Source organism: Xenia sp. Carnegie-2017, unplaced genomic scaffold (assembly GCF_021976095.1).
Source record: "Xenia sp. Carnegie-2017 unplaced genomic scaffold, XeniaSp_v1 HiC_scaffold_47, whole genome shotgun sequence".
Lineage (NCBI taxonomy): Eukaryota > Metazoa > Cnidaria > Anthozoa > Malacalcyonacea > Xeniidae > Xenia > Xenia sp. Carnegie-2017.
Window position 1 is genome coordinate 239,037 of NW_025813512.1, and position 15,879 is coordinate 254,915.

At 37.2% G+C, this 15,879-nt stretch overlaps 2 protein-coding genes across 2 annotated transcripts; both read left to right on the forward strand.

Moving 5' to 3' along the window:
- Nucleotides 1–559: 559 nt before the first annotated feature.
- LOC124456375 lies at nt 560–2,025 on the forward strand. Its single transcript, XM_047006835.1, has 6 exons — nt 560–653; nt 917–1,175; nt 1,250–1,324; nt 1,450–1,480; nt 1,527–1,610; nt 1,816–2,025. Exons 1-6 carry the CDS (start codon nt 560–562, stop codon nt 2,023–2,025), a joined length of 753 nt encoding a protein of 250 aa, XP_046862791.1.
- Nucleotides 2,026–2,100: 75 nt separating this feature from the next.
- LOC124456420 lies at nt 2,101–3,039 on the forward strand. The gene is made up of 3 exons (XM_047006870.1): nt 2,101–2,176; nt 2,243–2,453; nt 2,877–3,039. The coding sequence occupies exons 1-3, from the start codon at nt 2,105–2,107 to the stop codon at nt 3,014–3,016; spliced, it is 423 nt and encodes a 140-aa protein (XP_046862826.1). The 5' UTR covers nt 2,101–2,104; the 3' UTR covers nt 3,017–3,039.
- The last annotated feature ends 12,840 nt before the right edge of the window (nt 3,040–15,879 follow it).

The following is a 15,879-nucleotide window of genomic DNA, read 5'->3' on the forward strand; positions in this document are numbered from 1 at the left end:
TAGATGGTCATTGTCTTGCGTAATATCGCCGTTCATATCATTGACTTCACAATCAACTGCATAATCAAGGTCACCTTTATGTTTTCGACGCATATGAGATGTTAAAGACGATATCAGTGAATAGGACCAACAACACGAGTCAAACGGACATTTAATCTTGAAATTGGGTTCATGAACATGATAATCTCGAACATGACTCATATATCTCTTGAAAGAGGCAAATGATAGATGCGAGCAATGTATGTTTATACATTTAAATTCTTGCTCTTTTCTTCTGGCCATTGAACATATCTGAAGAAACGACTGCGAAAATTGCTTTGATTATTAATCACTAAATGGATCAGCATTTACCGTGATTAGCCATAGGCGGCTCAGAAATAAGTCCGACTTTTGAGTAGAATGTAAACCATAATTATTCCATTTTTGATCCCAGTATCATTATAACCGCCGGCTCTTTACCATAAACGTGTCGTGTGCAGTGTGTATAGCCATTCACAATTTGACAGTTTGTTCTGATTTAACTTGAAAAAGTATTTCGTTCGTCCTAAATCTGTTGAAAATGGGGTCTACACTTAAAGAAACATTTTCTGTTGAAGAAGTTGTGAATTGGCTGGATTTAAATGGTTTTCAAGACATCAGCCAAACGTTTTGTGGTAGGCATTGACTTTGCAATTGCATCATTTGTATTTAGTATTTTGATTATTTTACTACTGCAATAAGATTCGAATTCGGTTCAGTTTGGGAAACTTTTGTGTTGCGCTGTACTATTGCGATGTCAACCGAAGGTACCATGTGCTATTTTACCGCTATATTTTATTCCTCATCGTGCGAGTTCTAAATCCGTGACTTTTATTATTCGATCGATCGTTGCTACTTGAAAACAAATTCTATATTTTGATATCAAAATTATACTTAGACGAGGGCATTGATGGCGATGCAATGTCCTGCTTGACGGAAGATGCCTTAAAATCATTGGTTGTCAGGATTGGCCCCAGGATGAAGTTATTGAAAGCCATCAAACAAATGAACACTAGATGCTCGACTTCTACATCTGAGTCTGCTAGTGACTTATCTACATGTGATATGCTGGCAAAGTGGCAAGACTCCAATTCTCAAGGAAATGCATCAAATCCTGGTGGGCAATCTGGTGTGTGTGAATCACTATCAAGTGCAAGGTAATGAATTGTATTAAAAGACACTGAATTGTAAATATATCTATCATGAGGATGCCTGTGTGTGTGTTTCATAGCAGTGACAACTCAGTAGCAAAAGGCAGAAAACAATGGACATCGCCGTTTGTTCTTCCTGACTATTTCCGCCTTTGGTTGAAGAAACACTTGCAAAGAAATTGAGAATGCCAAAGCAAGTTAGATGCAAGTTCATACAAACAATTTACGACAAAATTTGCCTATTTACTGTGTAAGTTCATTCCATCATTTATATTTTCAGCAACTTTCTCTTGATTTTATCCTGCTGTGGTGTATTATGGCATATTTGTGTCATGGAGAATGGCTTTTGTTGTATAGTTCTCCACTCCAGACCAAAGGCGAGATGTTTGTCGTGCAATAATTGCAAAATACCCTTTTCTTTCTGATGCAAGTGGTGGCTATGTAAGTCTTTTATTTATAATTGTATATAGTCTTTTCTTATTATTCATCATGTTTGTATAGTTATAATAAAGAAAAAGACATTACAAAAAAAGCTGAAATCTGTATTGTTTGTCCATAAACTTGCATACTGATGGCTTGAAGAATTTTATGACAGGTTTCATACAGGCAATTTTAGTGAATTACTCATATGTGATTACCTTTTTAGGAAATTTGGTATCGGTACCTTGGTGAGAAAGTTAAGAATGAATTAAGACATGAAAGAGCAGACCCTGTTGTCCTATCTAGAAAAAGAAAAAATGTTGATGGCAGTCCAGCTGCAACTAAAATCAGAGCAGCTGTTCGACGAGGAATTGTGAACTGGGCACCTCCACCAATAGATGGCGAGGACGATGTCTGTTCCCAAGCACATGTTTAAATTGAAATTGAAAAGAAAACAACCCAACCTCACTTTGGTAAACAAAAAGATGGAATTGAAATATTCCTTTAGGAGGCGTATGATAAATGAGGAAAAACATTTGCTGAAGGATATTATGGAACAATATCCTTTCCTGTTTAAAAAAGCCCATGTATGTATTATTCAATACAAATGCATGTTTTGTACATGTTGTGTAATCCTCATTTGATTTTTATAGCTAAAATCTGAGTACAGTCGTTTGATGGCAGATAGCTCGGCTGCTGATTGTATTCAAGGCAATTTGCTAGAAGTATCACCCAACATTATCAGAGTAGCAGAGCAAAGGAAATTTGTTTCAGAAGAAGCTAATAAGCTGCTGCTTCTTTGTAAACCTACAAATGACTCTAGTTGTAATGATGATGAAGAGAATGAAAATATTTTATCTGCAGGTAAAAACTGCAGATAAAATATACATGTCTCACTATGTATGTATAGAACATGCTCACTATGTATAGAACATGCTCACTATAGAACATGCTCACTATATTTATAGAACATGCTCACTATATTTACATGTATAGAACATGCTCACTAGAACATGCTCACTATATTTACATGTCTCACTATGTATGTATAGAACATGCTCACTATATTTACATGTCTCACTATGTATGTATAGAACATGCTACATATGTACTGAGTTATTATTTAGTCATTTTGACTTGAAATATTTAAATAAATCGTCTTTTGTGCCCATCTGGTCATGCTGTTTTCCCTGAAAAAAATTTGTCATGCCTTTGTTTTTAAGTAAAGTGCAACTGATCAATTTAATATCTGTTTATTTTTAATGCATGTTTTATTACATTACATAGAGAACAAAACTTTTGTTGCAATGTGTTTGTTGCCTCATTTACTGGAAAGGAAAACAAAAACTAATAAAAGTCCTGAGTCTTACTTTTACCAGGTTAGTATTGATTGCAGAATATGGATATTTGTATTGAAACTCAAATAATGCAGTGCCTAACTGCTTGATTAAATTTTTTGCCATGGCAGCAAGACCTGGAATGGCCCCATTTTTGGTTATCAGTGGCTCAGTGGATGATCCCCATCCGATGATATAACTGTAGTTGCGAAAACCACATTGTAACAAGGTCTGCAGGAATTCTGGATGCACTGGAGTCAATGCTTATATTGTATTACGTATGTAATATTCAATAACCTAAAGAATGTGTCAACACATTTCATTTCCTGCGAGAAATATCATGAAAGTGTTTGACACCCAAAAGGTGCCGACAAAGGTGTTGGTGTTAATGTCAGAGTTATCGCAACTATGAACCAGAATGTGAACAATAAAATATATGGTTATAGTACAGGATTTAATGATATAATGTAGTTTTATTTAAAGTTTTGTTAAGGTTTTAAATAGTTATGTAAGTGGGGTTACATTTAATAACTTTGTAGTATTTATTATGCTGAAATTTACTTTCATGATACATTTATATGCTATTTTGCTCTTTGTTTTGTTTTTCAGAGCGTTGTCAATTCAATTTAAGAATGCACTGTCTAATGTATATGTTTACACTACTCTAACTATGCTTACACATAAGTAGTTAAACATACACTAGAGATATTACACCATTAGAGTGTATTATTACATCCCATTTGTATATTTACCTTTGAGGTGTATATTTACACTCTCTTGATGTAAAAAATGAGGCAAGAGCAAATACACCCGATGGGTGTATTTTTACAATGTCAATTTACACCTCTTTGGTGTTCCTACAGAGGCAGAAATTTACACCATTTTTCGTGTTCACAGTACACTTCGAAATTTAGAGTGTTGTTATCGTTCTCAACAGTATACCATCAAACATGTTTACAATCTTATTCATGCTATATCCTCGCACTCTCAAATAATCTCTAAAGAACCTATGATATCGTCCCGGTGGTTGTCCATAGCTATCGAAGAATTCGGCTTTTCCTTCAGAAGGGAAGTAAAAGGCAACCCAATGGGTCCCCGGTTTTCCTCTTACATCCTTGTTTGCGATAAATCCTTTGGGGTAGCTTTCGATTTCTTTAGGCAGACGATTGGCTGGAAAATCACCGAGAATTTTTTTTCCTGTTACCGGATCAGATTTCAAAGGTCCTTATTTGTAAGGTGTTCATTTATCCAAAGTAGTCATAAACGACATGTCTTTCGCCGTTGATTTGAATTATATTTTCAAACTCTCCATAGCAGATAAGGCTAACTGCATGAGTTGGCAGTGTTGAGAATGTTGAATATGTCGGGTTCCGAATGGTTTAGAACGATTTATTTTATTTAAGAAAAACGAGTTCTACATAAGATAGCTCAACAACAATAATCAACCTCACTAGAAATACTTCTATATATATAGCACGTTTTGTTCATAACACCATATTTGGTATATGGTCAGCGGTTAGTATATTTAATACGAATGCTACTTTAAATAACATCAACAGAGAATTGTAAGCCAATGGCCAGGTTCCTTTTTGCACCGTGTTAAAATGTTCGGATGCACTGCACATATCGGAGGTTAAGTCCGCCCAAACAGGGCAAAACCGTTTGGGAAATCTTCACGCGTAATGCCATTGCCTGTGTCGTAATACATTTTCTCAGTGGCGAACTGCGGTAGAAGTGCTTCTATAAATCGGATTCGCACCAAAGGACAAATTGATTGGTTTAAATGGTACAGATTCACCATTTATTGAAATGCCTAACGATAAAATGTTGAAATGTTGGAAATTGAATGGGTCCTTTTATAAGCTCCGTTGAATGGCGACTTTCAACAAGACCGAAAACAAATGATTTAGGTACTAAACCATTGAAAAGGTTATCTTTTTGCAACGAAGGGTTTCCAGAAGGAATGATAAAAGTTTTACAGTTCACACGTCTTACTGGGTAAATGGCTGGACCTTTTTCAGGGCAACCTCATGAGCCAGAAATATACTATGATTCACTTTGACTTCTGAACTTTAAAGTATGCATCTATCAGTTTCACTCTAAAGGCTGCATCGTCCACCATTGACATTAAGACAAATTCGTCACTGGTACGGTTCATGACCACTTTCAAATCAACATAGCTAAGTAAGAGACATTTACCAAAGAAAACATCACAAAAGATAGGACCTGCCATATCAACAATTTTACTTCCCATAAACTAATTTCTTGTCTTCAAACCCCTGTTTGGACTTGCGTGGGCAGGATCTGCATTATCCATCTGACCTGCAGTATCTTTGTAAAATAACGCAGCAGTGAGCTGGGATTGTTTGGTTGGTGGACCATAATTTAAAAGTGTGCCGAGATATGCACGATATGGATATGTTCCTGTTGCTTGTGTAACTAACTTTCCTTTTAGAAACACTTCAACTTGCTTGAACAAATTGTGCAAGAAATTGTTTACAGGTCCAACTTTAGTGTCATCATTGATATCCCACCATCGGCTTTTGTTTACTTTCATTCTAGCTACCAATATTGTCTTAGACATGTCAACATAATCTTCTGTGCGGGCAATAAAATGTAATTGGTCCATTTTCAGATCGCTGGACACAGGTTGATGATCAATCAATGCCCTTTTCTAATTTGACTTGTGTTGGTGGGACAGAAAATAAATCAAGTTCGGTTTTTTATACATTCTACAGATTTTGAAGAACGAAATCCATATTTAGCCGAAAAGTCCTCTGCCTCTTTAGCTGCTTTATGTCTCTAGGCTGAACTGTGAATGGCAATGGAAGTCGTCGTCTTTCTCTTTTTAGCTGGTTTCCTTGTCCGTTTCTTTGAAGACTTTCCTCTTCCTTTTTGAGCAGACTGCTACATTCTGTTTACAGCCATTTTTCCCACATCTTTAGCAGCCTGATTTACTCGCGATTTTGCAGACTCTTTCACACTTTTCCGGAGATTGCTCCTGTGTTATAGCAATTTTATCTAGAGCTTTTGCACGCTTTTGCCAGAGGTATTACAGCTCTAGCCAAACTGAAATAAGCTGCCAAGACCATAACCCTTGCTCATATCCTCTTTGTAAGGTGCTCCTTTAAACACTGGTTATGAACTGTATTCTTGTTGTTGGTTGAGATAATATTGAGACATGTGATTTGTTAGAGTCATATTTCTTATGTAAAATAAGACGAACTTGCTTTCTGAAATGAAGTGTCACTATCGACTTCCCTCGTTCAAATGCGATGGGATTTTCTAACTTGTCCCTAAGAGAATTTGATGTCCTCAAAGATTTTGTTTGCACGGGTAAGTATTGTTTATTAGTGAATGTTCTTGAAACAATGTCTCCATATTTTCCTTTAATAGCAACTGCCTTTAGTAATTTTACATTGACATCTCCAACAACTTGGTTTGTACAATGTTGCAATATACATACGTCATGACGGATCCGTGCAAATCAGAAGCATAAGCACTTTCAGTTGTTTTGAAATCTCTACTTCTTTTCCAAAGCCGAGTAAAGGCGGATCTCCACTAGACGATTTTTTGACGAACATCTTAAAAACTTGCTGCGCCACATTCGCAGTACGAAACAAAAATCGTCAACAAAATCGTCAAAGACAATTGCGAATTGCAATGTGAAATTGAGAAAATGGCGGATGTGAATCAAACTTTAATGCATTATTTACTTCTTGAAGGCATTTGATTTTACTGCATGCATGTAGAGTAAGATCCATGAAAACAAAGCGGACCAAGATTTTGGATGCGTAAACTGTACGAGGAAAGAAATGAGAAAGGAGAGTACAATTTGCTGGTTAAAGACTTGCGATTATACGATCATGAAATGTTTTTCAGATATTTCAGGATGTTACCTGACACTTTGAGACCTTGTTGGGGTATATTGCCCCGATGATAAGAAAGAAAGAGACGAAAATGCGAGAACCAATAAGTGTAGATCAAAGACTTTTAGTCACTCTGCGATATTTGGCAACTGGGGATGCTCATACAACTATCGCTGCCAATTATAGAATGAGCTCAACGACTGTTGGTCGAATTATCTACGAAACATGCAACGCACTTTGGGACAAACTAAAGGAAATGGGTTTCATGAAAACACCTTGCACTGAAAGTGACTGGAAAAAATATCTAAAGATTTTGAAGATCGATGGAACTTTCCTAATATGCTGGGAGCAATTGATGGAAAGCATGTGCAGATGTTTGCTCCTGCTGGACAGGCATCGAGTTTTAATTACAAAAGACTCATAGCATTGTTTTGTTGGGAGTTAGTGATGCAAAGTATAAATTCACACTGGTTGATATTGGTGATAGTGGGCGGCAAAGTGATGGCAGCGTGTATGCCAACAGCAATCTTGGCTATGCTATTGAAAACAAGCTTCTCAACATGCCCACAGATGGCAAGATTACCCATTCAACGAAAGTACTACCCCACGTATTTGTAGGGATGATGCATTTGGCCTAAAACGCACATGATGAAGCCCTATCCTTTCAAACCTGTCTGAGAGGAAACTAATTTTCAATTACAGGCTAAGCAGAGCCAGACATGTCATTGAAAATGCTTTTGTATATGTGCTAGTCGGTTTCGTGTGTTTCATAGGCCTATAGTTGCCAAAGTTGATAATGTGATTGCCATAACTAAAGCTGTTGTGGCATTGCATAACTTCCTTATGAGCATAAATGAAGATGACGATTCAAATCTATACTGCCCGCCATCATTTGCTGATCAAGATGGGCAAATGGGTAATGAGTTTAACCCTGGTGAGTGGCGACAAGATGCAAATTGTATGAATGGATTGGGTGACATTACAGATGTTGGTGCGTCAAAATAACTATGGTGCAGAAGCTAAGTGGGTTCGTGAACAATTTGCTGATTATTTTAATTATGAAGGAGCAGTTGACTGTCAGTGGCATATAGTAAGGTGTTCAAAATAAACAAATTTAAAGCTATTTATATTCAATATGAGCATTAGTGATATGATGGGTTTTCATACGAAAGGAGTTTTTCACTTATGTAATTAGCAATACATGTTTAAGCTGTAATTTTAAATGATTTCACTTGCTATATATCTGTATTCATTGGAAGGCATGTATCTTGTATAAGTGAGAGTATGTTATTAATTTTAATGCGATATGTGAAGTTCTACAACAATTTTCTTTAGCTATCTGAATATTGTAAATCATACAAAAGCTGTTGAATTTTTAATTTAGCTTGTCTGAGTTGCTTTTTCCATATCTCTTAAAACTGGAACAAGACTCATACAAAATAACTCTGCTTCATCCTTATCTTCATTTTCTCTTCTACCTGACAATCCTTCTAAATAATTTACCATTTTCTGGTCCATACTCTTCACATGGTCAAGAAATGGGTCTAGTTGATCGTTAGAATTAGGACGTTTTCTTTTACCATATTTTGCCTCATCTGATACGCTTGAACAGCTTGAAGAAGGCTGACTAGGTCCTGGAGATTGTGATGAGGATATGTCCAATATGTTCTCTGGCATTGTTTGGATTTCAAGATCCATATTGCTGTGAGTTTCCAAATTGCTTGTTTTCTCATGAAGAAATCTCATAACCTCAAAATATTTGCATGTTGGAAGTGTCAAAGCAGCTGCCCCAGATTTAGACAATGCTCGTCTCCTATCAAGGCATTTTTTTAGAGAATCTTTAAGGTTCTTAAAAATTTTCTGAAGGTATGGAACTGAAAAAAGGGCAAGAAACAAATTTTGTTAGAGTTGACATAAAATACGAAATAACACATATAGTCAAGGGCACAGTCAAACGAAATGGTGAGACGAACACCCTTACGCAGAAACGTCGAGAAGTTTTCCTGTCCACTTTAGCATGTTTAACATGTTACATCACAATAACCAAACAACACAAGTGAAATTCTCAAGTTTCTTGAAGTCCTCCATTAATTTAGAACACTTACCTTCTCGCTGGAACATTCGAGACAAAGATTTCCATGCATTAAGTTTCATGGTCCTATTTTTGTAGTTTATATTGCTTGTATCCCACAAGCAACTATAGTCTCGGAGAGCTTGCAAAAACATTTCCTTATCGAGCTCTCCAACATCTTGCACCACATTTTGATCAACAAAATGTTGCACCACTGAGATATTCCTCGGAGATGCAAGTATTTGAATCTCTGACGGAATATTTTCTACAGGATTTGTATCGTTTAGTTGGAATTCGTTTTCTCCACTGGTGGCAGCCATTTTGACTTTAGAGATAATTAGTTTCACGGAATGAAATTTCATTGGTTCAATTTACGACGATCGTCAAGCTCGACGAAAGTAGAAACCGTTTCTACTTTTCGTCGAGCGCTTGACTTATGACGATTTTATTTCCTACTGCGCATGTGGCGCAGCGAATTTTAAGACGATCGTCATAAAATCGTCTAGTGGAGATCCGCCTTAAGATTGATATTTGTTGATTAATTAATACTTTGTAACCTTGTTTTACAAGGACTTTAACTTTTTTTGTTCTGGGGTCAAAGCTCAATTGAATATTGTCGTTTATTTCGTTGTGAAGAGTCTCATTAATTGCTTTTACAAGGTCGAAGGCTTTTTCATACAAACCATAGTCGACAAATACCAGAGTAGGTAGACCTGATTTTTAAGTTACATATATATATGTATCCAAACCTTTTTTCAACGTGTACCATGTATGAAGATATGTAATTGAATACAATCCCACTTCCCAATTACCATTTAAATTCACAACGTGAGGTAATTTTACGCGATAACCCGAAATCTTATTCTCAGGAAATACAGAGAGAGATGCATTACTAGGTAATGTCAGATAGAAGTGTGTTCCGCTCATCTTTAAGGTATAATGTGAAATGAAAAAATCATGAAAACGGTTACGTTTTATATATGTATTTCGATGCGGTACCCATGAATTAAATTTGTTATGGTAACCAGACCACTTTACAAAATATTGTACATTGCCCCCTCTACAACGTTTCTTAAGTATTTTTTCAATCTCATAAACATTGTCTTTCTTGATGACTTTTTGAAGTTCTTTTACATCAAATGTTCCTTGAAGTTTGTCCCCTTCATGACCTTTCACTCTGTATACAGGAGGATTGCGCGGTATTTTTTGACTTACAGTGAAAATTTCTTTTGAAAAAATCGGTAAATACCCCTTCTCAAACCTTCGTTTTATTTTACTTATTCTTACATGGTCGCCTATATCAAACTTATATTTTACATGCGTAGGTTTATTTAATTTGCTATCACCATATAAATTTTGCCGAATTCTATCTTCATTTTCACTTGTAACGTTGATCGGTTTTCCTTAATGCTGCGATGCATGCTATGATTATCTGAATACAGTAGATCAGGAAGCATGTCAATGTATCTCATGGTTTTGTTTGCTGTGAAGTAGCACCACATTTTAGTTTTCAGTGTACGTATCAAACGTTCAACGATGGATTCCTTCGTCTCGTTAAATGTATTAAACAAGGTAACGTTTTCCTCTGCCAAAAGTTTCTTAAAGTCGCGATTAAAAAACTCCGAGCCTTGATCCGTTTGAATGTGTGTCAGTTTACGTCCTGATGACAAAATCTTTTTAAAAGCTTCTACCAACGACGATCCTGTTTGCTTTTTTAATGGAACAGCCCATGCATATTTGGAAAAAACATCGATACAGATAACAAGATAGCGATAACCATCATTATACTTTGGCAAAGATTGCATGTCTGCAAGATCCAATTGCCACTGGTCGTCAATACCACTCACTACGACACGATTTTTTTCAAACTTTCTTCAAATAGGTTTATGCAAAGAGTATGCGTCTTGTTGCATGAGCCATTCTTTCATTCCTTCACGACTAATGTCATATATTCCTTCTGCCTTTACATCGCGGTACAAACGTTCAACACCCACGTAGCTTCCTGGACGTTTTGGGTTGAAGTATACACCAGCTAAGTACTGGTCGACGTTACTCATGACAATGTTCTCATGATAATAATTTTGCAATTAGATGTCAATTTCTTTTAACTACTCATTATCGATGGGTTCAATGTCGACATATCTTTTCCGAGATCAATGTCGACGGGTTTAATGTCGACAAGATGTTGTCGACATATCTTTTCCATAGTTTGATGTTTGTGTTGTTTGTGACTGATTGTGTTTCGAGGTGTTGCATGACGGCTGCAAGAAGGTGGATAGTGGTGACCTCATTGGTGTACCTAAAACTTGTTTGTAGTATGTGTTTTGGAAGGTGAATTCAGTGGAGAGGCAAAGGTTGAGTAAGTCTAGGATGTCATTTTTGTTTAGTTGTGTTGTAGCTTGCCACGTTTTGTCGTTTGTTAGTAGTTCGTTTGTAATTTGTTTGGCTATGTCTAGTGGTATAGTGTTATGGAAGTGAAGAGTGATGTAACGTCGTAGGATATCATGGTTTCGTCTGGTGGTAGTTTAATGGTGTCAATGATGGCGAGGAAGGTGGTAGCGTTTTTGATGATGTGAGGTGAATTTTTTAATGATGTGAGAGAATGTTAGAGAGATATTTTGATAGTTCATACGTAGGCGATCCTGGATTTTTGGTAGTCCGTAAAATTTGGCGGTGGATGCATCATTTGGTTGGATTCTTCTGTAATCGTTTTTGATCAGTTTCTTTTTGTCTTTTAGTTGTTTCAGTTTCTGGTTGATGCAGTTGGTGGTCATTTTGCTAGGGTCTGTGTGGAGAGGTTTGTAGGTGGTGGTGTCTTTTAGGAGGGTTTTGGCTTTGTTGATGTATTCTGATCTGTCCATGATAACTGTTTTGCGTCCTTTGTCAGCTCGTAATATGATTACTTGGTCGTCGTTTCGTAGGTTTTTAATTGCTCGTAGTTCTTCGTTGTTTAAAGGTGACTGGTGGTTTGTGGCAGAGGTTATTGGTGATTTTGTGATGAATGTCTTCTTTCGTTTGGTCTGTTAAATTGGTGTACTTTAAAGCTGATTCCAGGTCGGCAGCGTACTCAGGTTTGTCGGCCTCTTTAAAGTTGCAATTTAATCCTTTGTTTAAATTTTAGTTTGTTTTTGGTTAGTGGTTTGCTCGAGATGTTTGTGACAAATTCGTTTGTGTTGGGATGGTTTTGCACAATCTGTGTGAAGTGCTGGTTCACTGTTCTCAAACTTCACACTAACGATGAGACTGTATTTTGAATATAATACTCAATAGGATATTTACAGTGTTGTGCACGATTTTACGTTCCAAGCGTTGTTTCTTCGCGATATGGAATGATTAAATGGATCTCGTTAAAATTACAAACAACCGTCAATCCTTAAACTGCGTTTTCGAACTTTATTGCCTTCTGCAATACGACTCTAATTTATCAAATTTGTATGACCAGTTCATACACCAATAACGTCAACTTTTCCGAACCAACGCTTGCAAGCTATATTTATGTATAATTATTCGGAAGTGGTTTTGGACATTTACATATGACGTGCAACTTTGCCAGTCCGTTCTATCTACATCCTACCACAATGACGCATTGCGGTGAGGAAGTGTTCTCTTAACATGACTATAGTATTTTACATCAATTTAATAATATCCGTTATATCTTATAATCTATAATATGACACAGTCACACACTACATAATTTACAACACACTCCCCACCCTGATTAGTCCCACTAATCAAGCATACTCTGTGTCTTCCATACAGAATCAAGAGCAGCAGCTCTCTTGCATCTACCCTCATGTTCTGCATCCCTTCTTGTCAGTCTTTTTTCATTCTCTTTTTGCTCACATTCCCTTTTGTCGTGCTTTAACTCAGTAGGAAAGAGCTTCTGCACTGGAGGATTGAGGTGAATGACTTTACCGTTCTTAACTAGCCTGACCTTAGGGCCTCTTAGCACCCCATCTCTCCCTAAAAACAACTCCTCTATAACACCTGTCTTCAATTTCCTCTTGACATTATCCTCATAAACAGTCACGACATCTCCCTTCTCTACTACCCTAATAGAATTGTCCTTGTCCTGTTTATGAAACTCTCTTAAACCAACCAAATGCTCTTTATACCTATTCCAGAAATGCAATTTTTTCTAACTCAAATACAGATACCGTTTTTGGCAGTAGCCCTCACCAAACTCCTCTTCACCAGACCCTTCCTCTGGCATGGACAACAACTTTCTCTCTGTCACCAAATGCGACGGAGTTAGTGGTTCACTACCCATCTCGTCGTACGTACAAGTCAATGGCCTTGAATTTAATGTTGCCTCAACTTCTACCATCACTGTCAGTAGTTCGTCAAATGCCAACCTAGCATTTCCTAATACCTTCTTCAAGCACCTCTTCACCGACGTAACCATCCTTTCAAAAAATCCACCTCACCAGGGAGCTCTTTCTAGATTGAATTTCCACTCTATCCTATTGTTTCCCAAATACCCTTGCACACTTGCATTATTATAGAGGTTTTCTAAAGTCTTGACTGTTGCTTTGAATGTTTTTGCATTGTCTGATACCATTAATGATGGGGTGCCCCTTCTAGCAGAAAATCGTCTAAGGCATCTCATGAATTCATCCGCAGACAAATCTTTAACTAAAGCCTGGTTCACATATGCCTGCGGTGTGCCTGCGAAATGACTGCCGACAAGACCTGCGCTTATTTATTGTATATGTGAACAATCGCTCACCGGTAACGTAGGTTATCTGTGTCAACATCGGCGGCCTGCCGGGAAAGTTGACTAGAGTTCAACTTTTCCGGCAAGTTTGCGATATGTCTGCGGTATACGGCGGCAATTACATATATGTGAATGGTCCACCGGCATGCCTGAACGATTTGTCGAATCCCACAATGCATCGGTCTGATGTGGATAACATGGCGGACGAAATAGCAAAACGCACAATACAAAGCACCGAAATGGACGAAAATAACAATTCAGACACCAATGAAGTTATTGAAACAGTCAAGAACAAAGCACTTATGGATACCATACGTATATATCGTGCTATATACGATAAATCGTGTCCAGATTACAAAAATCAAAGGATAAAACAAAACGCTTGGAAAGCTGTGGCAGAAGCTTTGGAATTGGACGTTGCAAGTGTGCAAAAAAGATACAACACAATACGAACAAATTTCTCCAAGTACATAAAGAATATTAAGGGAAAATCAGGCAGTGGTCGGGCAGATATTGAAATCAGGCCTGATTTAGAACATCTGCGATGGTTAATTACACATATTCGACATCGTCAGACAACAAGTAATTTTTCAACTTCCACGAACTATCCTCTAGGGCAAACTTCCCATGCATCAATAGAACTAACTGATGAGGGAAGCGAATCTAGTAAGGTTAGCACGGTGCTTGTAGACGATGATTCGGACGATATATCAGCCAGTTTTCTGATCAAACCTCATCCAATGGAGGACAAGACTTGGATGCAGATATTGGTAGTGGTAATAATGATGCTATACCGATGGTCAAAGATAGTAAAACGCTTGGCAAAAGAAAGATATGCTCATTAGAAGAAGAAAAATATTGCAGGCCATGGGCAAAGAATAAAAAAGTTAACACAGCACTTGGGTTTGAAAAGGAAGTCATGAAGACCATGCATGGCATCAATTCCGCCATATTGCAACTTTCTTCTTCAGATGCTGACATGGGAAACATTGCCAAAAATGATGAAGATACATTGTTTTGCTTGAGCTTGGTTTCCAAATTCAAACGCATCCCAACTTCACACAAGTCTTTGCTCCTGCTAAATATTTTGAAAGTGATGAACAAAATGGAAATGGAATGGAATGCCCAACAACAGGCCACACAAAAAAATCCATACTTCTTCTCACCCCCTAACCCATGGATACAGCACCATAATTTAAGTCAGCAAAGGATGAACTTCAATAACAATCTTGACCAAGGAGATTGTTAGTTTCTTAAAAGAAGTTAAGAACTTTAAATAGATGAATTATTATTGCTTGTTTACAAATTCCTCCCTTTACATTAGGGTTTTCAGGATTACATATAGACCCAAATATTGTATTTTGCAAATTTCATATTTAGCTGATAAACATTTCAGCATCTTTTTCCACAGTATCTAACATAATCTAGCTGCCAGGGCAAGGCTCCATAGTTGCTGTTAAAATATTCACAATAATGCTCTCTCACAGACTTTGCAGTAAATGAATAAGAAGTGCTCCCAAATCGTCAAACTGCTTGCAAAGTGCTCTCATCCTCTTGCGTGATGTGTCTCCATTCCCCATTAATAATATTCCCAGATCCATCTTCAGCATCAACAAAACCTTTTGGAATATAATATGCGTTTTGAGTTAATGACAAATAATTATGCAAGCATACAGTTGCTTGAACAATAAGATCTACAGTTGTAATTGCAGCTCGAATTGGTCGTCTATAAATTCTCCACCTAGCTGCCAGTATTCCAAAGGTGTTTTCAATGGTTCGTCTGCATCTAGACAATCGATAATTAAATATAGCTTGTTCTTGAGTAAGACCTTTTCCAGGAAATGGTTTCATCAACCAGGTTTTCAACGGAAAAATGTCATCTCCAGTGATAACATAAGGCAACATATATTCACTAACCATAGACGGTCCTGGTATGCCAAGTTGCCCATTTTCTATTTTTATTTATCTCAGTTTGTGAAAATATAGCTGCATCATTGTCATGCCCGTAGCTTCCAATGTTCACAAATAAAAACCTATACTTTGCATCACAAATCGCCATGATCACAGTACTGTGATAATTTTTATAGTTGTAAAAGAGAGATCCAGCATTTTTGGGACAGTCGATGTTTACATGCTTTCCATCGATAGCTCCAATACAATGAGGGAACTCCCATTCCTGAAGAAACTCTTCTGCAACACCATGCCATTCCCTTTCTGACTTGGGAAGCTTCAAGTACTCATCTCGTAATGCTTTCCAAATTGCATCAAACTTCTCTTATGATCATACACACTGTGC

Bases quoted from the DNA above. Each gene is read 5' to 3' on its own strand.
- LOC124456375 (XM_047006835.1), top strand. From the start codon at position 560: ATGGGGTCTACACTTAAAGAAACATTTTCTGTTGAAGAAGTTGTGAAT. The intron at 654-916 runs GTAGGCATTGAC...AATTATACTTAG, and splicing joins CATCAGCCAAACGTTTTGTG to ACGAGGGCATTGATGGCGAT. The intron at 1,325-1,449 runs GTTGAAGAAACA...TTATATTTTCAG, and splicing joins CCTGACTATTTCCGCCTTTG to CAACTTTCTCTTGATTTTAT.
- LOC124456420 (XM_047006870.1), top strand. From the start codon at position 2,105: ATGATAAATGAGGAAAAACATTTGCTGAAGGATATTATGGAACAATAT. The intron at 2,177-2,242 runs GTATGTATTATT...TGATTTTTATAG, and splicing joins TCCTGTTTAAAAAAGCCCAT to CTAAAATCTGAGTACAGTCG. The intron at 2,454-2,876 runs GTAAAAACTGCA...TACATTACATAG, and splicing joins TGAAAATATTTTATCTGCAG to AGAACAAAACTTTTGTTGCA.